Below are 26,408 nucleotides of genomic sequence, written 5' to 3'. Positions count from 1 at the left end.
AATAGCCCTTTCGCGATACTTGAGGACGCGAAACTCGAGGGTTCACTGTATTTTATTTTAAAAGGAACAATCCTTTAAATTAGGGGTCCCCAAACTTGGCAACTTTAAGACTTGTGGACTTCAACTCCCAGAATTCTCCAGACAGTTATGCTATGGACAATTCTGGGAACTGAAATCCACAAGTCTTAAGGTTGTCAGGTTTGAAGACATCTGCTTTAAATGTTTGTTTTTTTTCACTCTGAAATAACTATGTCACTATGTTGTGTTTTTATATAGTTGCATTGTAAAAGCTGCCTACAACATGGCCTTGCTAATTTCATATAGCCAAGACAATACTTACCTTGAATATCGGTCACAATTAGTAAAGAAATCAATCAGACAAGCCAACAGATATGTCTCTGCAAGAAAGCAAAACCAAGGCAAGATGAGATCTTAAACTGAACGATGAGTCAAATAGGCATACCTTTAATTAATCTAAACCAAGAAGCCATTTATAAAAGTGTCCCTTTAAAATTAATGGCAATGTACCTACTGATCTGGACTACGTAATTCCCCCCTCTTAATTCTCACCTGGTAAGTTGAACAGTGTGTTTAAAATGTAAAACCTGTCAGTATCATCTCTCTGAATGAATTTATTAGGATACTGTTCTCGTATTTCTGGCCTGAGGAATATAAAGGATAAAAGAATATGGTAGTTAATTATATCAAATTGAAGCAATTCCTCAACTGTATATTGTAAGGTTCAATCAACAGTCAACAAGACCTCTGAGAAAGCCACGTTATCTCTTAAAATTTCAAAAAAAAAACCCAAAAATAAAACCCTGATCACTAAGCAGATTATATGATCTCTTAAAGGTGACATCTAATCTTATCAAGATACCGTTTGGGTATCCAAAGTATACATTGGATTTTTTTTGAAACCATACTTATTGACCAAAAGATCACAAAAATATTACATTGGTTTACCAATACAGTGTTCCCTCAATTTCCGCGGGGGATGCGTTCCGAGACCGCCCGCGAAAGTCAAATTTCCGCGAAGTAGAGATGTGGAAGTAAATACACTATTTTTGGCTATGAACAGTATCACAAGCCTTCCCTTAACACTTTAAACCCATAAATTACCATTTCCCATTCCCTTAGCAACCATTTATATTTTACTCACCATGTTTATTTATTAAAGTTTATTAAACAATATTTATTGAAGGCAGACAAAAGTTTGGCGATGACATATGACGTCATCGGGCGGGGGGAAACATGCTATGGGGGGAAAAACGCAAAGTATTTTTTAATTAATATTTTTGAAAAATCGTGGTATAGACTTTTCGTGAAGTTCGAACCCACGAAAATTGAGGGAACACTGTATATTGATAAGAAAAAAAATAGGAATATGATAATGTTAAAATTAGATAATTTCTGTCAGAAACTAACAAACCTCAAAGTCATTATGAGACGCTAGACCATGTGCAACCGAATGTATCCCAGCTGTGCATAACACCACGCATGTTTGCATCACTTACCCTCTCATAAAGTTAAAGCCATGTGCACACACTAGGATGTTCCCATAGGCATCAACTTTTAACAGGTTTCCATAAAGGGAATCAAATACCAGGCCTCTATTAAAAAAAAGAAATTCAAGGACAGATGTCAGCATTTCATAATAAGCAACGATGAACAGCAAGACTTTGAAAGATAGTCTGTTGGAATGGCATACCTGAGCCAGTTCTATCACGTTCTGTCCAAATTAGAATCTGACCCTAAGGAGGACACTGATGATAGAGTCCCATTGAACTTTTGTTTAGCTGCAGAGGAAAAAATAGTCTGCATTGCCTGGTTTAAATGTACAATTAATCTATTTTCTTATACTTAGTTCATTTATCTTAACAGCAAGGTACTTTGCCAGAACAAATTTTGGCAGCATTTACTTCTCAGAATTTCACTACAGTTTCCTAGAAATTCCCAAAATTGTGGTTAACATTTTTATTAGTTCTAAAAAGCCAGCTTGAAAAATAGGTCAAACTTCAAAGGTTTGGTTTATTTGAAGCCAACCATGTGTACTATTAAACAAAAGTTGCCACACCCTATGCCAATGTCTGGCCCTCTAGAAGAATAAAAGGGTCCATGTGTGCCAAGGTTCACTGAAGTCTTTCTACAACTTCCTAAAGCAAGCTTGAATATGATCTGCACATACTATCAATATGGACATTTAAATGTTACATACAAACTAAAACATCTCAATGAAATGTTAGAAGCTAGCAGCTTACCAGGACGGCTTTCATTAAAACAAGGTACAAAGTCAATGCACCCATAACTATGAACTTATAATGTTTCGGTGCAACAGTGTCTTAGTTTCATGGAAAGACAATATATTGAATTTAGACAATCAATGAGGTATACAGTTGAGGGATGTATGTTTCCTCTGCTTGATAATTATCTATCCCCTCCCACACTAATCCCTCTATTAAATTCTGCCATCAAAGTAGTCTCAATTGGATGAACAATGCTTGAAAAAGAGGCTGGATATCTGGGGGGGGAAACCTGCTATATTGGGTGTGGCTATAAATTAAGACTTCAGATGGTCTATTCTCTTTTCTCTGGCTTCACTGCCAATCCATTTAATGTGCTCTGTGGGTCTCCTTCCCATTCATGTGTCATGGTTTTTCCTTACCCATGATGTGACATTATCCTATAGTGCATTTCTCAGACCCCGCTCTACATCAATAGTTGCTGTAGAAAGATAGGCATAGAATGTTCAAGGTATAAAGAGTTTAATTTTTATGTCAAGTCAACAATACTGAGAGCAAGGTGAGACTGTGATTCAAAAAAGGAGAGTGGAGCATATTTCCTGCAATGTGTAGTTTGTCCCCAGGTCTGAGAGAACAAGGAGTTAATAACAAGACAATAATAATAATGATGATGATAATAATGATAATAATAATAATAATAATAATAATAATAATAATAATAATAATAATAATAGCAAGAACAACATGGTACAATGTCTAAGGATTTATAAAACACATTAAGAAATTGCAGCTTCCTGCAATAACACCAGTGGAATTGCAAAAAAATGCGCTACTTGGAACATCATATATTTTAAGAAGATACTTGATTGTTGCCCAGGACAGTATTTCCCAACCTTGGCAACTTGAAGATATCTGGACTTCAATTCCCAGAATTCCCCAGCCAGCATTTGCTGGCCGGGGAATTCTGGGAGTTGAAGTCCAAATATCTTCAAGTTGTCAAGGTTGGGAAACACTGGCCTAGGACACTGGCAGCAACCCCATTAGCACCAATCAGTGATATTTGTGACACATTTTTAAATGTTCAGTTGACTGAGTTTCATGTTTAATGAATAAAAGAGAATATTTTATTATTATTATTATTATTATTATTATTATTATTATTATTATTATTACCACCGTATGTTGTTGTTGTTAATTTATTAAAATTATATACTGCCTTTCAACCCTTCTGAGCAGCTCACAACATTCAGACTAAAAAATTATAATAAACTGCAACAGCTAAAATTTTCATTCCAAGAAATCCAAATACAGTAGTACCCCTAGATACGAGCATAATTCATTCCAAAAGGGAGCTTGTATCTCGAGCAAACTCGTATCTGGAACGAATTGCTTTAGACTTTGTTTTCCCCCTCCGAGATAACCAAAAGCAAGGATTCTTGCGCTACCTAGTGGACGCTCGGCTCGTATCCCGAATTTGAGCTCGGAACTTGAACAGAAATGTCTCTCCCCTCCTGGCTCGTATCTTGAAATACTCGCATGTGGAGCAGCTCGTATCTAGAGGTACTACTGTACATTTGGAAATAAGCTTAAAAACTAAATGTACACTGCTTATTTGAACCACAACTCTTTAGTCTGATGCCAACAGCAGAAGTACATGGCTTGACTAAATGCAAGTGGAGTTCACATAGAGATAGTGTAGGAATTGTGTGATTTATGCTTCCCCATGGACCTGCGCCTGCCAGGAATTGGGCTGGGCAAGCGAATGAAAATCCATCCATGCATGCCTGGGATCCAGGCAGTGCATGAAACCACACGTACCCAGTCCACGGAAAAAACACCCTTCCAGGAACCAGTCCCTAGAGTCCAAAAGGTGCTGATGTAAATGATTCACAATGAGTCTAGAATCTAGATCAGGGGCGGGCAATTAATTTTGCCATAGGGCTGCATGAGAAATTGGGATGGTTTTAGAGGGCCGGACTAATATAATTAACTCAGGTCTACCCAATACTGTATATTATTCGGTAGAACTTTGTTAATTATATTATAATTATAAATTATAATTATATTATATATTATATATTTATTATATATTATATATTATGCATTATATATTATATATTTAATTATATATTATATCTTGAACACCTGGTTCTTATGTAGAAAAGTTGGACCAACCTCCGCGGGCCAGTCACAGACAGCGGGTGGGCCGCATCCGGCCCTCGGGCCGCATCTTGCCAAGGTCTGATCTAGATTGTAATCTTTGCCCACATTATACAGTGGAACCCCGACATAAGAGCTGCTCTACTTAAGAGCAACTCGAGATAAGAGCTGGGAGGGGAGAGATATTTTTGTTCTACTTACAAGCCCAAATTCGAGATACAAGCGCCAAGGAGCTGTCTCCTGAAGCCAAACGCTAACTTCCGCGTTCGGCTTCAGGAGACAGCTGCGAAGCGGCACGCGTGTTTTAAAAGGTTGCAGCCGGCCTGGGGGGCTCGGGGGGGGGGGGCTTGCAGCTTTCTTTCTTGCTCTTTTTCTTTCTCTCTTTTACCTTCCCTTCCTCTATTTCTTCTTTTCTTTCTCCTTCCCACCTTCTTCCCTCCCTCCCTCCCTTCACTCATTCCTCTCTTACTCTCCCCTTTCATAAGTTTCCTTGCTTCCTTCCTCTGTTCCTGTCCCTTCCCCCTTTCTTTCTTTCTTTCTTTCTTTCTTTCTTTCTTGCTCTTTTTCTTTCTCTCTTTTACCTTCCCTTCCTCTATTTCTTCTTTTCTTTCTCCTTCCCACCTTCTTTCCTCCCTCCCTCCCTTCACTCATTCCTCTCTTACTCTCCCCTTTCATAAGTTTCCTTGCTTCCTTCCTCTGTTCCTGTCCCTTCCCTCTTTCCTTCCTTCCTTCCCACCCTCCGTCCATTCATTCACCCATTCCTCTCTTGATCGCTTAAAGCCGGTCCCTGGTGCAAAAAGGGTTGGGGACCTCTGTCCTACAGGATTGGGTGGCAGAGAAGTTGAACATATGTAAATTTAAAAGTTTAAGAAAGTTTACAAGTTAAGTGAAAGAAACTTCATTATTCATTTATATGTACATGTACATTTCTTCATTAAAAACATGTCTTTCTGCATAATTTAGACTAACTTTGTGAGTTTTTTGAGGGCTGGAACCAATTAAAATTATTTACATTAATTCCTATGGGGAAAAGTCGTTCGAGATAAGAGCTGCTCGACTTAAGAGCCCAGGTCCGGAACGAATTAAACTCGTATCTCGAGGTACCACTGTACTGTGAAACTGTGGATACTTCTTAGAAAAATGTAAAGAATTCACTGGGGGAAAAACAATGTGGACGAATAAATTTTGCTTTCTTTTTTCACTTTCTCATTATTAAGGCTTCATTTTCATATTTGTTCCTGTATACTTTTGTACTGTAAGAATTTTTCTACCATATTTTTATGAGGGAATATTTCCCCGTTAAACAGCATCTCAAATTTTTTACATAAATCATCATTAAAAATTAAAGAAGTGAGCCTAATAAAAAGTATAAAAATGTGAAGTTTTAAAAATATACATTTTATAAAAAGGCTTATATTTTCCCTCATTACCTACTTTTAGTAAATGCGTTCTAACTATGTTGCCAGAAAGATTCAGGGAAAGAGTCACAGAATTACATAATATAAACAATTGGAAGGGTCTTTGAATATTCTCTAATCCTCCTCCTGACCAATCCCAGAAACTACTACTAAACTATAGCATCCTTGTCAGATAGTCAATCATGATGCTTTCAGTTCCACTAAGTTCTTCCAAAAGCCCTGAGCAACTTCAGAAGTCTCGCAACACAGCACAAAGAATTGTCAGAGAAATGTGCAATGAGTCCCAATAGACTCAAGAAAGCACCTTAGGAAATACACAGATCATTAAAAATTCTGGAATACCATGGATATTATCCCCAAATGATTTTGTGAGTAGTCATTTAGTTGTCATAAATTAAACTTAACATTTATAAAATGGCAAAAGGAATATTCATACCTATCTATTCTGCAGTTATCTTCCATTTATGTCAATTTTAAAACACATTATCTGATAACACATAAGCTTACATTTTTAAGATACATATGTAGTTTAGAATATATGAACTCTAGCACCTTAAGCTTAAAAGTACCACTTAAACTATGCAGAACAATTACAACTTTAAATTACAATTGTTTACCTGGTAGGGAATGTAGGATCATAGACAAAACTAAGCAGCTCTTGAGGATATCCGATTGAAACTAACCGTTCGACTGTTAAGTCAAATCCAAGGGATTCATATTCTGGAGATTTATACACTGTGATAAGATGAGAAGATTCCAATTAGAAAATACCAAAGAGAAAGCAAGAGAGATGTCACAACTAAGCAAATCAGAAAATTTTCATTAATTTTACCAGTCTTTATAGGCAGTTCGGCAGACATAAAGCAATGACTGAGGTATCTCTTTGCCTTTCAAGTTTGGTGCATAATCTGGGGTCTTGACATCTGCCAGAATTTTGGAAACAAGCTTTCTCTGTAGCATTGCCTGCCTTTTGGAATGAGGTTCCCCCTGAGATCCAGATAGTCCCCTCTTTGCTGATGTTCAGAAGACCTGTGAAGACCCACGTCTTTGGCAAGGAAGAATGACATCCTTTGTTCATTTCATCTGGACTGTTACCCTTGCCATGTTTTACCTTCAATGATTTTATTGTAATGTGTTTGTTGCGAGCCATCCAGAATTGTTGAGTCGAGTGGCACACACGTTTAATAATCTATTATAGTTGGTTGCACAATCATCCAGATGTTTAGACTGGATTTGGCATTTTTATGCACCCACTGAGTCCCAAGGACTTAGGACAGCCAGATGTTGATGTCTGATGGTGAGGTATCATCACAGAATGCAAGTTGTTCTCAAATAAAGTTGCCTTCTACAATTGAGTGATGGTAAAATTTGTCAATGCTGATGGTGCTCTCGTTGTTTTGAGATTGAATCCAAGGCACCCAATACCATTGGTACTACCTTTGCTTTCTTTTCATAGTAATTCCATTTCTATTTGTAAGTCTTTGTATTTTGTTAACTTCTCCAGTTCTTTGTATTTTTTATTTATTTTTTTTTAATTCGATTTTTATGCCGCCCTTCTCCTTAGACTCAGAGCGGCTTACAACATGTTAGCAATAGCACTTTTTTTAACAGAGCAAGGCTATTGCCCCCACAATCCGGGTCCTCATTTTACCCACCTCGGAAGGATGGAAGGCTGAGTCAACCTTGAGCCAGTGATGAGATTTGAACCGCTGACCTTCAGATCTACAGTGGCCTGCAGTACAGCACTCTACCTGCTGCGCCACCCTGGCTCTTGTATTCTATTCAGCTGTCTCCTGGAATTGCCATGTTCACTATCTAGGCTTTTTTGACTTTGTTATCAACTGTTAAGTCTGGGGTGTTATGTTGCAATTTCTTCCTTTTCTATGACTTTCTCAATTTTATGGTCCCACCAGTTCTTGCAAGTGGTTAAATTATATTTCTTATCGATCTTTCAATGCACCATTGTTGCTACTTTGCTCTGCCATTGTTTGCAGTCAATCTGTGAGTTCTTGCAGCAACCAACTAGGTGGCCCACTGTTTCTTCAGCTTCTTTGCAGAGGCGGCATTTTCTATTCCTTGCTGCCTTCTCAATTATAGTTCTGTATCCATTTATTTTTAAGGCTTCCAGATTTGTCTTTCTTCAATTTCCTGCTCTCAGACATTGCCAGGGTCTTGTTAATATCTGCTTTGCCTGCTATTTTTTAAAATGTACTGACCATGTATTTGCCATGTGTCATTCTTTTCTTCATACTATTTATGATTGATTGCACAGTCAGACAGATGTTTTTACCCATTTTTACAGGCATTTTTACCCTAAGTTAGACAGATGTTGTTTTTTGTTGGTGTAAAAGGAAGACAAAACCCTTAACTCCATTAACTTGAATCAAAAGAGCTTTTACTGAGATAAAGTGGTTGCAGAAATGTCAGGCGGAATCTGATAAGTCTCACACAGAGCACAAAGCAATTCCTCCATTTCCCCAAACCCAACCTTCCTCCCGACCATTCCACCAGCAGCCAATGTGATGCTGCAAAGTTGTTTTGAGCATGTGGAGGTGCTAGGCAGATAACAGTTCATTCTCAGAACACAATGGTCTTGGAACCAACCTTGGAACCAAGCTGGGAGCCAAGCTGCAATTTGTGATTTTCTCCAATTATGCCTCTTCTATTCTGCTGTCTCCAGATATTGCCACATGCAGACATTTTAAATTTTCTTTCTGACAATTGTTAAGTCTGGAGTATTATGTAGCAGGTACTGTTCTGTTTGAATGTGACAGTTCCAGAGACCTTTAGCTTCTTCTTTTTCTATGACTATGTCTATTTCTAGTAGTAGTAGCAGTAGTACATAAGTGACTGTACATTATTAAGGTTCAGAATATGATATTATGCCAAGTGGCCTTCTTATTTGATGTATAGAAGAGCGCACATTATATGAAGATTATGATAACAGCAGCTCTAACTGAAGAGAGATGTTGACAGCAAATACATGTATATATGTATATTCTAAGTCAATAATCAATTCTAAGAAAAAATAGTTCTTTCTAGAATTTCAAAATAACTTCAGCTAATAGATACATGTATTATGAAAAACATGGTATATATTCCATCATACCATATTATAAACTTAACCAGAGTATGCATGTATAATCATAAGAGTATGCATGTATAATCATACGAGTCAGCGGAGAGGGGCGGCATACAAATCTAAATAATAAATTTTAAAAAATCAATCTGTATAAAACATAAATCTGGAAGTTTTTGGAGGAAAGGTAAAGTAAAACAAAATAAATAAGTGATAATATGCAAGAAACTCATAGTACAGCTATAGTCCTTATTGAGTACTGCAATGCCTAGTAATACTCCCCCAATCTCCATACAATCATAAAGGGAAATAACCCTAAAAGTAATAGACTAGAGATTGTTTGTAAAGGGTCACAATCACAGACTTGTCAGTTTCAAAGTGAAAAGCCAATTGATCCCTAATATTACATTTATTATATAGAAGCAATATATTATTTCTATTTGTCCAAATCAAGAAAGGTGTGTAATCTTGAAAACATTGGAAAACCCTGAATAACTATCCAGGTAAATATTTTTACAAGGTGCCTCCAAATAATCAAAAGTGCCCTATGATATTTATAGGACATGATATGCCCTGTTGTCTAAGCAGATTCACAGAATGAACATGTGTAACCAGAGCTATTTTTTCTGAAAGATTCATGATATCTACAATGAGTCAAATATAATATTTGTGATGAGGAGTTGCAGTTTGAAACACAATGCAACAACTAGCCAACTTTACTTCTTTTTGTAAAACCTAATTGGGATTAACTAGGAAAATGAGAAAATATCCCAGAAGAAGACATTGCTCAACAATCGTTGTACTATTGCCAAGAAAACTACATGAACTTATCCATGAAGTCACCAGGAGAAGAACGAAGAACTCTTGTATAAATTCACTCTAAAAGAGGAATGAAAGCTATAAAGCATAGGAAAGAATATTGCATTTCAGCAGGGAAAATATTCTAAGAAATTTTTATAAACAAAGAAAACCAAGTAATATTGTAATACAATATTGTAAAAGGATTAATACAATGTTAAATAACATTGTGATTTGACTATTGCTGTTATGATAAATGGGGAAGAATTTGGATTTTATTCATTCTTGATTTAATTATTTGATTTTATAACTTTTATGGAAATATTGCAAACCACCAACAATTTTGTTTGAGTGCAACAGTTTCTATAATGGTGATATACATACTATATAGAAATATATAAAGGAAATTCAGATTCTAAATACAGTAGTAAAAACACAACCTTAAAAATTATAATGAAATTTTTATCCTGAATTTTCTTGCTATTAACTTACGTTTTTGAAACAATATTTCCAGAAAATATGGGAGTCCTTGAAATTACTTAAGATTCCACAATGAAAATAGCAGTAGTTGTTCACTAATATCCAATACTATCTAACAGCCACTCTAGGAATCTTTTTGTGTAATTTGGTATCATCACATCATGACTAATTCGTTCTAGGCTCAGTTCTAGATTCATGTGTGGCCCACTAGTGTAAACACTCCTACATCTGTTTTGAGGAAGCCAAACCAAAAAGTAAATGAAAATTAACTCCAACGCCATAATTGAAGCCTGCCATAATAATAACCAATTACAGGATTAAAAGTGAAGAGCTGGTGACTGTAGCAGTTAGTACCAACTGACTTTGAGTTTTTCCACAAAACAGAGCCAAAAGAAAGCACAGATGCAAGATGAAATTCATAGATTAAATCTGATGCAATGCATCAATTTATGAAATGACCATAGCCAAGTATTCTCTTTCCAACCATTTTTTTTACAACCACATGTATTATTCCCATAGAAGGTTTTAGGGTTTGTACGCCCTCAGATACTTTCCATATAAGACACAATGATGTACAACAACATAGCTCTTATTTAAAAGCTACCCAAATTATAGCTTTACACAATTTCTAAGAAACAGTGCAAGATGCTTTCTTAAGCCTTATTTTTTTCCAACAGAAAGAAAAATTAGTAGTTCTTATCACATTCTGAAATCAGGTTTATATAAATTTATATCTGTTCTTTGTTTATCCTCACTTCTATTTTCCACCACCAACTTTCTCCGTTGCTTTCTTCAACTCAATTTTAGATTACAATTTTATTGCATGGATTTGACTTTATACTATTACTCTGAAAAGCATCATTCATACTCAGAGCTTTATATAATTTAATGCAAATGTTGTTTCACCATCATAATATGAAGTTCACTGAGCACTAGGAAAAGCCCTAGCAAAATCAATAAATGAATACATGTCTATTTCAGTGTATGTGAGTATGCTTTTTAAAACATAAGCATTTAATATTAAATACAGCTATTTGTTCAATAATAGTTTATATGTTTCTGCATATGTACTAGGAAACCTATTAAGATTCCAAACCCAAATGCTTCAACAGAATATTAAATCCTAATGCAAAATTTAAGCCATTTAACGCACTTGGTTATTTAAGGCAGTGTTTTTCAACCAGTGTGCCGTGGCACACTAGTGTGCCGCGAGATATGGTCAGGTGTGCCGCGAAGCTCAGAGAGAAAGAAAGCGAGAGAGAGAGAAAGCAAGAGAGAAAGAAAGCAAGAGAGAGAGAAAGAGAGAAAGCAAGAGAAAGAGAAAAAGAACTAGAGAAAGAAAGCAAGAGAGAGAGAGAGAGAGAGGGAGGGAAGGAGAGAGAGAGAAAGACAGAGGGACGTAGGGAGGGAGAGAGAAAGAGAGCAAAAAAGAGAGGAAGGAAGGAAGAGAAAGAAAGAGGGATGGAGAGAGAAAGAAAGAGGAAGGAAGGAAGGGAGAGAAAGAGGGAGGGAGAAAGAAATAGAGCAAAGGGGAGGAAGAGAGAATTTTTTTGTCCAAACTTTTTTTAGCCGCCCCCCTCCCCCGCTCAATGTGCCCCAGGGTTTTGTAAATGTAAAAAATGTGCCGCGGCTCAAAAAAGGTTGAAAATCACTGATTTAAGGAACCATTTGGGTTTATTGAAATTAAAAAAATACTTAACATTAAAATATCTTATTCGTGAAAAACCATTTTCAAGGTCCACTATCAATCCAGAACATGTTTATTTTAGCAATGTATTTTTTTAAAAAAAAATCCACAAAAGTTGGAAGGCGGAAGAGAGTAGTGCGCTCTGCTTCTCTTTTCTGACAACCTACTCTGAAATACACATAAAGTAATTTATTATCTCTCTGCAAAGAAATTCTGTCTATCTGCCTGCCTGCCTGTCTATGCCAGCTGAGTCACCTTGGACCAGTCACTCCTTTCACCCTTAGGGAGTAGGCAACAGGAGACCATGTCTGAAATCTTACTAAGAAAACTGCTGGAAACCCCTGATGATGAAATCAAACCTGGCATTGTGAAAAGAAGTACCGTAGATACTGCTACGCATAATCAATTGTGTAGTAAGTCCACAAGCCTACAAAAGATATACAGTGGTACCTCATCATACGAACTTAATTGGTTCCAGGAGGAGGTTCGTAAGGTGAAAAGTTCGTAAGATGAAACAATGTTTCCCATAGGAATCAATGTAAAAGCAAATAATGCGTGCAAATCCTTCAGGAAAATCCCAAACTTTAGAAGGGAGGCGAACAGAGGGCAGGGAGGAGCAGCTAAAGGGGGCGGGTGGAAGAAGTAAGGCTAGGTTAAAGGGTGAGTGGGAAGGAAGAAAGGCAAGGGGGGCGCCCCTCCCTTTTCTTTCTTCAAAAGACAGTTTCAGTTCCTTTGCAAGCACGTTGTTCTCTGCAAAAATTTTCCTCCCCCAAGCTTACCCTCCCTCCTCCCTTTTCTTTCTTAAAAAGACACCCTTTCAGTTCCTTTGCAAGCACGTTGTTCTCTGCAAAATCTTTCCTCCTCCAAGCCGCCCCTCCCTCCTCCCTTTTCTTTCTTAAAAAGACACCCTTTCAGTTCCTTTGCAAGCACGTTGTTCTCTGCAAAAATTTTCCTCCCCCAAGCCGCCCCTCCCTTTTCTTTCTTCAAAAAAGGGGAAAAAAAGAAACCCCTTCATCCCAGCAGCAGCTGCTTGGGTTCGTATGGTGAAAATAGTTCGGAAGAAGAGGCAAAAAAATCTTAAACACCGGGTTCGTATCTTGAAAAGTTCGTTAGAAGAGGCGTTCGTAAGATGAGGTACCACTGTACACTGAAATTATCAGTCAAGGCAACAAATGTAATTTCAGATTAGCGAGGGGTGATTTGAGAAATGGAACACAATCCAGCTGTCAGCATCTTCAGATCCGATAACTATCAAATGCAATATTCAATAAAAGTGTTCAAAACTAATTTAACCATTTGAAGAATGCAATTTCCTTATGAAATCATAAAAGAATCCCAAAGCACAGAAAGCTATATATTAAAATATATACAGGACTTTCATGCATGCTAGGGTTACTTGTTAAAAGACAGGCACATAAGCCACATTCATAGCCTTTGTGGGGAGAAAAAATGTATATATCTGCAGCCGCTCCACCTAGCACAATATACTGCTGCCAAGATTTTAACTCACATGAGACAGAGGCAGATGCAGAGTGTCACTCCAGTCTTGAAGGAGTTACACTGGACTCTCCTGTCAAAAAGAAAGAATCAAACTGACTTTAAAAAAATAAGAGCAGTGGTGATTTATTAACACCAATATGCTTGCTTGAGCTGCTGGATTGAGGACAATCAAAAACCAGCCAGTGAGACATAGTTTACATCTGCTGATCTTTATAGGCAAGATCCCATATTCAAAGGACAAAACGCTCTTACGATTCACACACAGAAAATTTGCAGGAGACTTTAGCACAAGTGTTTGTATAAATTGTGCTCCTATGAATATTTTTTTTAAAAAAATTAGATCTTGGACCCCAATACGTAGTGTTACCCCAGCAGCAATATAGAATGTGTAATAAAACATTAACGTATCAACTTGAGGGTCATTGTTTGCTGTATGTGACCTGGCTTAATAAAAAATAGTTGACTTTTCCCCCCATTTCCTCTACCACAAAAGCCAGTTTAGTGCACATTGGAAGAAAAGAGGAGAGCACTGCATACATAACACTCAGGATTCCGAAAGAAAATAATACATCTATTTATTGAGACATATGCTACAATAAATATTGAAATAGAACAGAACAGAATAGCCTATTTTATTTGGCCTAGTGTGATTAAATACACAAGAAAATTGCCACGGGGCAGAAGCTCTTAATGTACATGCAAAAAAGCAGCAGAATAATGAAAATCATAATCATACCAATAGGAGGGGATAATAAGGATAATAGTAATAATAAGTACAGTCATGGTACTTCGGTAAATATATAAACACATTAGACAGCAGTGTGTGCATTAGGTGTTTAGCAGAGTGATGGCACAAGTGGGAAAACTGTCCCTGTGTTTAGTTGTTTTGGCATGCAATGCCTTATTTTATCCTCCTGAAAGAAGGAGCTGAAACAGTTTGTGTCCAGGGTGTGATGGGTCTACAGCTATTTTATCAGCCCTCCTTCTGACCCGGACAATATACAGGTCTTCTATGGAGGCAGGCTAGTTGCAATTATTCTTTCCGCGGTCTTAACTATCTATTGGAGTTGGTAGTTGTCTTGTTTGGTTGCTGTTTGTAACCAGACAGTTATAGAAATGCATATGACAGATTCAATAATTTCTCTGTAAATGTGTATCAAGAGCTCCGGGAGCAGTCTTAACTTCCTGAGTTGACACAGGAAGAACATTCTTTGTTGTGCCTTTTAAAGGATGTTTCCAATGTTAAATGACCATTTCAAATCCTGGAAGATTAAAAAAAACCAAAATTGAAGGACTCTACTGTTGACACTGTGCTTTTGAATATGGTAAGAGGTGGTAAAATAGAAGGGCTCCTTCTAAAATCCATTCTCATCTCTTTAGGTTTAAGTGTATTCAGTTGTAAGTGGTATATTACATGAAGAAATGTTAATAGATTGCAAAAACCTATGGAAGTATCAAGCAAAATAAATTAAGAATACAGAAAAATTATGGAGAGCTCACTTTTACCAGTGCATGCCGACCTTTCTCATTTATCAGCCTGAAGACTGAAATCTAGGAAAAACCCCTGGCACTTGCACCAACATCTGCCCTACTTTAATACTGATTCCCAATGGAAAGCCAAAGGGGTGGCTGAATGCCCTGACATAGGAAGATATATAACTGAGTCCACAAAAAAGATACTAGGCTTTGAACTACCATGCCAGCAATGGACAATTCTAATAGGATCCTCACTTTTTACATGGCATCTGCAGAGATTTTCTGTATCAATGAGGCATAGTATCCTGGTCCTATGTCAAACTACAGATCATATGATGACAGGTTGTAAAGTGAGGACATATAGTAGTCCAGTATCTGATGTTTTTAATATAAACAATGCTGAGCTTCAATGGATCGACGGCCTAGACATTGGTATTTGAACATAGATATTTTTAATGTTTATATTTTATTGTGTTTTACTAATCTTGGTGAAATATTAATACTGCTAGTCTGTGTATGATGTGCCATACACTAAATAAATAATATTGAGAATATAAAATTATGAATGTCGGGATCTCTTGATTGGTGACTGATGACAAAACACTTTTGGAAAGGAGAAGAGTTGCAACACTTTATGCAAAATAAGCAAGTCCCATTTGGAAGGTTTGGAAATTTTTTATTTTAAAATTGTAAGATGTGGTGGTTTTCAGAATAGCTTTTGTTGTGTTTTTTCTCATAATTAAGGGAAATGTGCTGCTGGTTTTAGCAATATGGTTAAAAAAGGATCTAGGATCTTACAGGTTACATATGGTCGTAGGGACTTAGAATGCCACTCTTTAGTGTCCATAAGTAGCGTCCATAAAGAGGTGAAGCAGCTCACCTCTTTTTATTTCTTATAAATGCTGAAGTATATTGATAAATGCTGACAGAGAGGAGACATGGGAAGATGAGCTAATAGCTTTCATAATATTTACTTTTGCAAGAAAGGCTCACCTGATACATTACGAAAAATAAGTCAAGTCTAATTTGCTAGACAAGTGTAGTGATTACACACCATTTCTGAGTAAACGTGATGAAACTGCATGTTGTAAATTACTAAAAATCATCTTAGAAGTACATTATAAATGAGATATTTCCCCATTTCTAAACATATGAACAATTCCATTGATAAAACTCAAATAGGCTGCTTGTGTGACTATTTATGCACGAACACAGATAAACTTAGAACATTTAATTACAGAAGATGCTTCATGCTATTTTAGCTACTGCAGAAGGAATGATGACTCTTCTTTAACCTTGCTACAAAGATTAGAAACCAGCTGTGAAAACAAGAATATTCTATACATATCCATCCCCTCTCAAAAGCAATTCCTATTCGCATTACTATTTACTGTGGTAGAGAGAAACTTCAGTATCAGAATTAATCACACAAATGTGAAATAATATTTCTGTTGAAACAAAATCTGGCAACCATGTTCTGTCGAGTTTCTGCCTTTACCAAGGTCTGCTAAGTTTAAGACCAACAATCCTTAACTGATGGACTACATGTGGTCTCTAGCATTCCATTATAATATATGCTATCAAAATCTGGCAAAAAGAACTGGCTGTTTTCCACAGCATAATTCTTTTTCCCCTAATATAATATTGAAAAGTTTAGCAGGTCACCTCCTGGAAGATTATTCAATATTGCTAACAGACACCATGGCAAAGATTAAATATTTTACCTAATAAATTTGACATATTCTGCTCTTTTTCTGACATTGCTACATTCAGGATTGTGTTCCTATCCCAACTGACACCAAATTTTAAAAATTCCTACATTTCTCAGATTTTAACTCTAACTCTATCTTTTTTCTGCCAAAGTTTATCATTCAGTGTTGATGCTACATCTGAACTGTTACATGTGGAATATAGCTGTCTTTGGGCCAGTCACTCTCTGTCAACCCAACTTGCCTCATAGGGTTGTTGTGGAAAAATAGGAGGAAGAAAGAGTAGGTATGTTTGCCACCTTGAGTTATTTATAAATAATAAATGTGAAGTTTAAATAAAATAAAAAAAAATTATGAATAAATCACCCTGAGCCATTATGGCTAAAAAATAAGGATAATGAAATTCTATTATCGCAAGCTTTTCTCTTCACACAGAGGATCCATTTATTCTAGACTTATTTTTATTTGCATTAAAAACTTCATCTATCACGACTCTATTATTCTACAGATGGCCAGTACTATATAGATGTACTCATATATCACAAGTTTTGATTTAACACACATATATTTAAATATTTCCATTTGAAAGGTTTCCTCGTGTTCTATTCCAAAAATTATATATATTTTAAAAAAATTAAGAACACATAATAATAAACAGTAATTATCCTCATAAAAATCATAACTAAAGGACTAATTGATACGATATACTGTATATATTCTTCCTCTTCCCAAGCAGCAATACTGTAATGGAGTCTCAATTAACTTGTTACTGATTATCTAAATCTAGCTAGTAAGTTGCTCAATGTTATTTTTCTGCCAGATGTAAAATGACTTTACTTGAATTACTTTGTTTCTCAGCCCTTCACTGTTCTTTTGCTAGTCAATATTTATTTTCCCTCCAGCTTCAACAGTAATATCATGATCTAAGCCAAGTGTATTAAACTCATGTGGTCATATGACATATCGCGATTTCCCCCTTTGCTAAAATGGCGGTAGGCATGGCCAGCATGTGACGCATCTGGCTTGGGAGCCGCTAGTTTGACACCCCCTAATCTAAGCTTAATTAAAGACTCCTAGTGTTTACAGGCTAATACCTCTTCTCTTACAGTTAACTTGAACATCCTGAATAGCTTTTCTGGGCTTTGTACATTCTTACACAATACAAAATGGACCTCGGGATTCCTGGGCTACAGGCCAGGCAGAATGTTCTTTATACAGAGAGTTATAGATGAGAGAAAATAGTAAAGTGATTTCAGGATTCAAGGATTCAGTGAAAAGTATGTCAAGTACTGGAAACTCTCCAAATTCCATTAATGTTGCTTTGTATTTGGTATACACCAACAGCCAAAAGCATACTGATAAGAGCCACATTATACCTTTGCATTGAACACATTATCTGTAATTAAATCAAGAATTCTGCACACAACTTTAAAAATATATGTGTATTTTTTATGGATCTCTTGGTTTTTTATATTTGATTATATACGAGTTACTGCAATTAAAATTACTTAATGCCAATGTAATATTATAATAATAACTGAGCTGGAAGGGACCTTGGAAGTCTTCTAGTCCAATCCCCTGCTTAAGCAGGAAACCCTACATTACTTGAGACAAATGGTTATCAAACATCATCTTTAAAACTTCCAGAGTTGGCGCATTCATTCATATCTTAGGGGTTGCAATTATCTTTTTCAGAAATGTTGATGGATGAACAGTGCAGTCAGGCGGTAGGGAAAGCAAGTAGAATGCTTGGCTGCATAGCTAGAGGTATAACATCTGGAAGAGGGAGATTGTGATACCGCTGAATAGAGCGCTGGTGAGACCACATTTGGAATACTGTGTTCAGTTCTGGAGACCTCATCTACAAAAAGATATTGATAAAATAGAACGGGTCCAAAGACAGGCTACAAAAATGGTGGAAGGTCTTAAGCATAAAACTTATCAGGAAAGACTTAATGAACTCAATCTGTATAGTCTGGAGGACAGAAGGGAAAGGGGAGACATGATGGAAACATTTAAATATGTTAAAGGGTTAAATAAGATTCAAGAGGGAAGTGTTTTCAATAGGAAAGTGAACACAAGAACAAGGGGGCACAATCTGAGGTTAGTTGGGGGAAAGATTAGAAGTAATGTGAGAAAATATTATTTTACTGAAAGAGTAGTAGATGCTTGGAACAAACTTCCAGCGGACGTGGTCGATAAATCCACAGTAACTGAATTTAAACATGCCTGGGATAAACATATATCCATCCTAAGATAAAATACAAGAAATAGTATAGGGGCAGACTAGATGGACCGTGAGGTCTTTTTCTGCCATCAAAAAGTTTGTTAGTTAATAGGTTACTATGTTTAATCACTGAATTAGAACCAGATATTCTGTAAAGTGAAGTCATATTGGCCCTAGAAAATATTGCTATCTCAATGCTGCAGGAGTTGGCAAAGTATCAGCAGAACTCTAAAATCTGATAACAGGATGCAGAAAAGAATTTTGTAAATAACTGTGGCCAAGGGTGTGAAAAAGATCCATGATATTTGATTACCACAAAAAGGTAGTGTTAAGGAATGTTCTAACTAATGAACAATTGCATTAATTTAACACCCTAATAAGATAATGCCCAATATTTTGCAACACAGATTTTAACAATACATGGAACAAGAACTTCCAGATATACAAATGGATTCAGAAGAGATTATGGCACCCATGATCATTTTGCTAACAGCCAATGAAAAATGAAAAAAAAGGAAAGATCCAAATATTTATCTATTTTTGTTTTACTAATTATACAATTGCTTTTGACAAGATAGTCTGAAACATACTCTGGATGTTCCCTAAAAACATGATATATCAGAAATCTCATTTGCCTATTGAAAATTACTACAATAACTAGAAACTTTCCAGCAGAATGCAATATAAACCAACTAAATGGTTCAAAATTTGGAAGGGAATATGCTAAAGTTGTATATTTACATCTGTTTATTTACCTTATATGGACAATCTAAGCAGTAATAGATGTTATCTTCCTAGGATCAAAAAAATGACATAGGGGGACACAATTTCTTTAAATTTTGAAGAAACGAGCACATTGATTTCAATTAATCGTTTAGAATAACAGTCATTTGCTCAGATCATTTCTGCAACTATTCCAGTAACCCAGTGATTTTTGTAATTATAATTTGAATGAAATCTGTCCTCAACTGAATCTATATTGGATTGATATCAATCCAATAGAGTGATACCTTGTCTTACAAACTTAATTGGTTCCGGGACGAGGTTCTTAAGGTGAAAAGTTTGTAAGACAAAACAATGTTTTCCATAGGAATCAATGGAAAAGTTATTAATGCGTGCAAGCCCAAAATTCACCCCTTTTTCCAGTCAAAGTGCCCATTTTTGCGCTGCTGGGATTCCCCTGAGGCTCCTCTCCATGGGAAACCCCACCTCCGGACTTCCATTGCCAGTGAAGCACCTGTTTTTGCGCTGCTGGGATTCCCCTGCTGGGATTCCCCTGCAGCATCACAAAAACACAGAAGTCTGGAGGTGGGGTTTCCCATAGAGGGGAGCCTCAGGAAAATCCCAGCAGCCCAAAAACGGGTGCTTCGCTGGCAACGTAAGTCTGGAGGCGGGGCATCCCAGAGGCGGCGGTGGGTTTGTAAGGTGAAAATAGTTTGTAAGAAGAGGCAAAGAAATCTTAAACCCCGGGTTTGTATCTCAAAAAGTTTGTATGACGAGGCGTTTGTAAGACGAGGTATCACTGTATTAGATTGATATATTCCTGTGATACTAATGTTTACAACTGAAGGTATTGAGAAACTGGAAATATAAATGGCTTATTCACAAAACATCTGGAACATGTTAGAGGGGTGCAAAATATTTCATTTTCCTTTTAGACTACAATCTACTTCTATCAGATATGTCTGAAAAACAAAACTAACCCAATTAAAATTAAATTAAAAAGTAAAGAAAAAAAGAAATTAAAATAATTGATTGCAAAAATTAACTATTTAAAACTTGGAAAGACAGATGTGTTTTATCCATCTTCTTAAACAGCAAGATTCTAGAAGCCAGAAACATCTTGAAAACACATTTCACTTCCAAACAATTGCAGGATTATTTCCAAAGCAGCTGAATCAGCAGTGTCTGGAGGAAGAATGGAATGTTTCAGAATTCCTTGGAACATTCTGTCTCCAAAATGTAACATTTAACACACTTATAACGATTGCAGGCCCAAATACATAAAAAAGAGGTTTTGGACAATAATGCAGTCAACTGCAGTGGTAGCAAAAACAGGGCTTTCAACATTGCCTATCCTCATGTTCACACTTATGATTACAGTGGAACCTCTACTTACGAACTTAATTTCTTCTGTGACTGTGTTCTTAAGTAGAAAAGTTTGTAAGAAGAAGCAATTTTTCCCATAGGAATCAATATAAAAGCAAATAATGTGTGCAATTGGGGAAACCACAGGGAGAGTGGAGGCCCTGTTTCCTCCCAGGAGATTCCTAGAGAGGCCCCACGGAGGCTTCTCCCTGCCTTTTCCAACCCTGTTTCCTCCAGAAGATTCCTAGAGAGGCCCCACGGACACTTCTTCCTGCCTTTTCCAGTTACAGTTTCGGTGGCTCGGGTTTGTAAGTGGAAAATGATTTTTGAGAAGAAGCAAAAAAATCTTAAACACCCAGTTCTTATCTAGAAAAGTTTGTAAGTAGAGGCATTCTTAGGAAGAGGTACCACTGTATTTGGAGTGACCGACTGTAAAAAACACTCTCAAAAGAAACCTGTCAAACTCCTAACGTAAAAGCCCTGTTTCTATAATATGAGCAAACACTGTGGATATTATTTAAAATAATAATAATAAACTCGTGGCCTAATGCTAGTAAAATGATCTGCCTTTACTCAATCATCAAGCTATGTATCAGAGTTGGAGTTCCACAATGGATTCTGAATCACAGACAGGAGAAGTTACACCTCTCCACTATTACTACACAACTGATTACAAAACCACCTCAAATTACTTCCTTCCATTGTGTATACAGAATTATCAACATGACAGAAACAAATTACAGCATAGCAATTTTTTATTGTTAGAGAGCCAGGCATATATAAGCATTTTCAATCCTATAACTTAAAATGCTACTTTAAAATGCTATGCATATCTAAAATTGATTTTACTCCTTAAAAAATAAATAAAAAATAAATAAAAAGAACATGGATTATTGTAACAACATGTGTGTAATATGTGTGTCTTTGGGCATGTAACCACAACAAGTTAAATAATCGATTTAAAATGTCCAAAATGGAATGCTCAGCTTTTGTGCACAACATGCAAAATACTAATTACTATCAATTACTTAAATATCATTAAAAAAACATAATCAGTTATTTATTTGCCAACTGCAAATGGTTGCAAGATGTACTGTCAAAACAAATAGTACTGAAATTAGGCGATACAAGTAACAGCAATAGCTTTAGAATAATTAGTCAACCTCTGTTAAAGCTAGCAGATATAAATATGAACTGTTATTCATAAATGGTAGGGAAATATCCCATCATGAAACATTACTTTTTCAGGCAACTCTGCCTGGCATTAGTTGGGAGAACAGAAACATTAGTGGGTCAATTCTAAAAGAGAGCACCATAAAGAAAAGAAACAAGAAACAACTTCTTGATAGAAGCATAATTATCAATATTACTCTAAAGACTATATGATCCAAATAACTAAGATTTGTTATCAGTAGATAGAAATGAGGGTGATTTATGTTCATTTATTAGAATGTTTATTCTTCAACAAAATGGACAGGATTTATACAAAATGATAAGAATGTAGTCAACTGTTGTCTGTTCTTTAGTTCTCTCTATAAACTGCTTAAACAGAGTTTAAATAGTTTCTTAAATAAGCACTTACTACTATCCCAAAATATAGCAAGACATTCTTGCTTTTGTTAACAATAGGGCTAAGTTATGAAACATAGATTTGTATACATACCAGCTAAAGTATAATCCATATCAAATCCAAAGCACTTTATTTTTTCCATGGCTAGACTTCTATTCACAAAAACCCTGCCAAAAAAAAAAGATAAGAAAACCAATAGTAAGTATTGTTGATATGAAACCTGAGTAAACAGCATGAGGAACACATATGCTTCAAACTATCCAAGTGTTATTAAGGGAACATGCCAATGGACAAAATGACCAAGACGCATATACAGTGATCCCGAGCACATTCACTTTGGAGCAAATGCCACTAGTCTCAGTAGACTCATCCGGGAATAACTTTACACTGTACAGAACTAGGCTGTTAATCTCCTAAATGCAATAACATTGCTGGATGCTATCACAAACTGCAGATACTAATCAAAAATTTAAAAAAAGGATGAAATAATGCTCTCTTTTTTTAACTCAAGGAAAATGAAGGCAATATACCAAGGTGGTGGCAAACAGGTTGTGGATGGATAGTTTGCCTACTAATTACATAAACTGTTTAACATTAAAATTATCCTCAAAATCAAGTCTATCTCATTGTATTATTAAATAATACATTTAAAATTGTATTTGAGTTCAAAAATGGCACAGAAATTACACTCTAATTCCACCAAAATATATATATGCATAAAAGATAACGGTAAATTTGTTCCTGCAAGTTTTACTCCCACTAGTTGTGACCGATGTTAGAAGGCTGTGCTCGTCTCTGTTTCTTAAGGCAGCATTGTCTAAAGCAGTGTTTCCCAACCTTGGCAACTTGAAGATATCTGGACTTCAACTCCCAGAATTCCCCAGCCAGCATTGGGAAACACTGGTCTGAAGATATTTTGGCCAGTATGACATCACGTCGCAGCACAAAGCATATGGCACAACATGGAATACTGTTATTTTCCTGCATGCTTATATGCAGTACCTATTCATCTACTTGCCTTCGCATGCTTTCAAACTACTAGGCTGGCAGGGGCTGGACAAGTGATGGGAGCTCATTCCGTCTCGAATTGCCAAGGTATGGACCTTTAGCAGTCAAAGATTCAACATCCTAACCACTGAGCCGCCGTGTCCGTTATAAATGCATAAAAATGCATTCAGTACATTAATTTAAAACAATCCCTGCATTACCAACTTTATATTCAAATATACAGTATACATAATTGTTTTTGTAATATACAATTCAACTCTGAAGAAGCTTCTCGGATGAGAAGCAAAATGTTTGCAAGGAAAAAAGCCAAAAAAGTCCAGTTGCCTTTTCAAAAGAACCTTTGGAACAACTATGACCTGAATGATTGAGAATATTATCTCTTTCCTCCTTTAACATTTCATCCTATAAGCAGCATGTAAATGCACTATTTATTACATCACAATATTGTCATTGCATGCACTTGCCTCTCTCACGTTCCTGCATTCTCTACCTGCCTTTAGTTTAACTTTATCCTTGTCCTTCACTTTATCCTCTGTCTATCCTTGGTTCTGAATGGATTTAAGAAATGCTGATCTCTTTGGGCAACTTATATGAACCTAACTTGCCTGGGCTTGCAGACTTCCTCTAATTCCCCTGTACTCTCTCATGTACAGATTTAGCATAAGCCAAAACTTAAAACAAAGGAAATGAAGGAAGAATTTAGATCACGTGTGTCAAAAGTTGCAGCATCATGTTGCTGTCACGTGATGTTTATTGACATATTGCCCATTCGCGGAGCTGGGGTGGGCGTGACGCATCTGACCTCTGGGCCAACAGTTTGACACTCCTGCCTAGATCCTTCAGCTAAATATTATCCTTCAAGACATTTATTAAAAAGAATTGTAGTATTCAGCAAAAAGAAACAATGCAGACTGCAGTTTACTACCAGAATCAATGATGTATTCACCAGACAGCCACTGCTCACCTTTGTAAGAAATTTCAGTACATATTTCCTGAAAGGCCCATTCCGGGCAATGGTGCATCACCCTAAGAAATTCAGATCTTAATTTATTGATGATACTAAATACATGAATATCAGATGCTTGGCACCTCTCATTACTGTGCTCTGCATTAAGTTGATGAATTAGCTAATCTAATTGCCGTTTCAATACAACAATTCCGTTATTGCTGGTGTCTTTCAAAAATAAAAGAACAATCTTTTGAAGATCTTGCATAATTTTTAAAAATTACCCTACTATTAAATATACACCCAAAGGAAGGAAATTGCTTTTTTGGGAAATAAGCTTTAGAAAAATAATTGAATTTTTGTTTATTAAATAAAGTACTGAAAGTATGCATTCTATCATTAGACAAGGCTAACCAAATTACGGTTACATTTTTGAAAGATTTCAGTAGAATTCATAAATTGTGGAATAATGCTTTCTGCATTAATGAAATAAATGCAGTACAATGTCACTAACAGGCTTTTGCTATCTTTAGGTACTACTCAGATCTTTTTAGATTTATACAATAAAGAAGATTAAAGTAACATTTCATTTGTACAGGATTATGCGGTATGGCAAATATTTAAAAAATGAACAAACGTACCCGAAAATAGAGCATTATTAACTGCTTTTAACCTCAGAGGTTTCCCCTCCAAAATTCAAGTACTATCTAAACAACTAGTCTTAACACAAGACAATTTACAATTACGAACATTTGGATTCCAAACCATTAACCATATTTCTGCACTAACAAACTTACCTTGTCATCTTATTTGGATGTTCTTCTTGTAAAATTTGTAGCTGTCAAATCCACGTTACCTATGTTTTAAAAGGCTCCTTCCCCCATAAATAAGCAATTTTGCTTTTTCCTGGCTGCATTTCAACACAGCACTGTGCGTGAAACAAACAGGGAGATGCCACGTATCTCTTTAGACAGTGCTAGAGAACACAGATAAACAGCTAATTTAATAAGTTACAGGCTATCACTGTTCAATACATCTCCGTTTTGGAAGAGAATCTTTCTGGTTATATGTTTTACCCTTAACTTTCAATGCAGCTCTAAGAGTCACAATTTCCTGGCAAGCTCCGGGGTTTGGCAGTGAAGCATAGAAAATACAACGGTGGAATGAGATAGGAGGGAGGAGAGACAGTTAAAACATGACAAAAGTTACACAACAGCTACCATCAGAATATACGAAAGGCGCTATAAACAGAAGAAATATTGCAAATGTATGATGCACCATCTGAGCCTTGAGATATCAACGGAAAGGCAGCATTGCTAAATATCATCGTGGCTTTGAGTAAACAAGATATGATTCATCTTTCTCCTACACGATTTAGATGGTTTGATCTCTGGCAACAGGATCATCACAAAAGGGCTGTGGGGCTTTTTTGTACCCTCTCAGGATTCTCCAGATATAAACATAGATACTAGTTTGTAAATTAAAATGAAATTAACCGTAAAACAGTCCATAGAGTTTGAGTTCTTTCGGAGGGTTTAGGAATCTCGTCTGAAAAACGAGAAACTGAATAAATTGCCATGTTCAAGTTTGTAACAGTATCAGGAGTGGTATGGGTACCACCACGGGGTGGCGCAGCAGATAGAGTGCTGTACTGCAGGCCACCGAAGCTGACTGTAGGTCTGAAGGTCAGCAGTTCAAATCTCATCACCGGCTCAAGGTTGACTCAGCCTTCCATCCTTCCGAGGTGGGTAAAATGAGGACCTGGATTGTGGGGGCAATATGCTGGCCCTGTTGAAAAGTGCTATTGCTAACATGTTGTAAGCCGCCCTGAGTCTTAAGGAGAAGGGCGGCATAAAAATCGAATAAATAAATAAATAAATAAATAAATAAATTATAAGGGTTTGTTCCGACCAGGTAATATGGAAGAAATGTTCCTTCTAATTTTACAGAAACGTCTTCCTTCCTACAGCTAATCTCAAAACCGAGTAATTTTAACACTAGGTAGGAGAGTCTGCAAGG

At 36.4% G+C, this 26,408-nt stretch overlaps 1 protein-coding gene across 9 annotated transcripts in view; it reads right to left on the bottom strand.

The window, feature by feature from the left end:
- Window positions 1–26,408, bottom strand: part of NT5C2 (5'-nucleotidase, cytosolic II) — a 78,784-nt gene that overhangs the window by 28,420 nt on the left and 23,956 nt on the right. For 2 of the 9 annotated variants that reach the window (XM_070752770.1, XM_070752779.1), the window contains exons 3-7: window positions 22,529–22,602; window positions 6,439–6,556; window positions 1,518–1,613; window positions 571–662; window positions 341–398 (exon numbers count right to left, since the gene is read on the bottom strand). In XM_070752770.1, the coding sequence (XP_070608871.1) occupies window positions 341–398; window positions 571–662; window positions 1,518–1,613; window positions 6,439–6,556; window positions 22,529–22,602 (438 nt within the window). Of the gene's footprint in view, window positions 1–340; window positions 399–570; window positions 663–1,517; window positions 1,614–1,711; window positions 1,795–6,438; window positions 6,557–13,375; window positions 13,436–22,528; window positions 22,603–25,186; window positions 25,555–26,408 lie in introns of those variants that run through there. The other 7 variants (XM_070752773.1, XM_070752777.1, XM_070752778.1 and 4 more) reach the window with 5 other exon arrangements.

Source organism: Erythrolamprus reginae, chromosome 5 (genome assembly GCF_031021105.1).
Source record: "Erythrolamprus reginae isolate rEryReg1 chromosome 5, rEryReg1.hap1, whole genome shotgun sequence".
Taxonomy (NCBI): domain Eukaryota; kingdom Metazoa; phylum Chordata; class Lepidosauria; order Squamata; family Dipsadidae; genus Erythrolamprus; species Erythrolamprus reginae.
The sequence above is the reverse complement of the archived record's forward strand: the minus strand, read 5'-3'. Positions and strand labels throughout refer to the sequence as shown.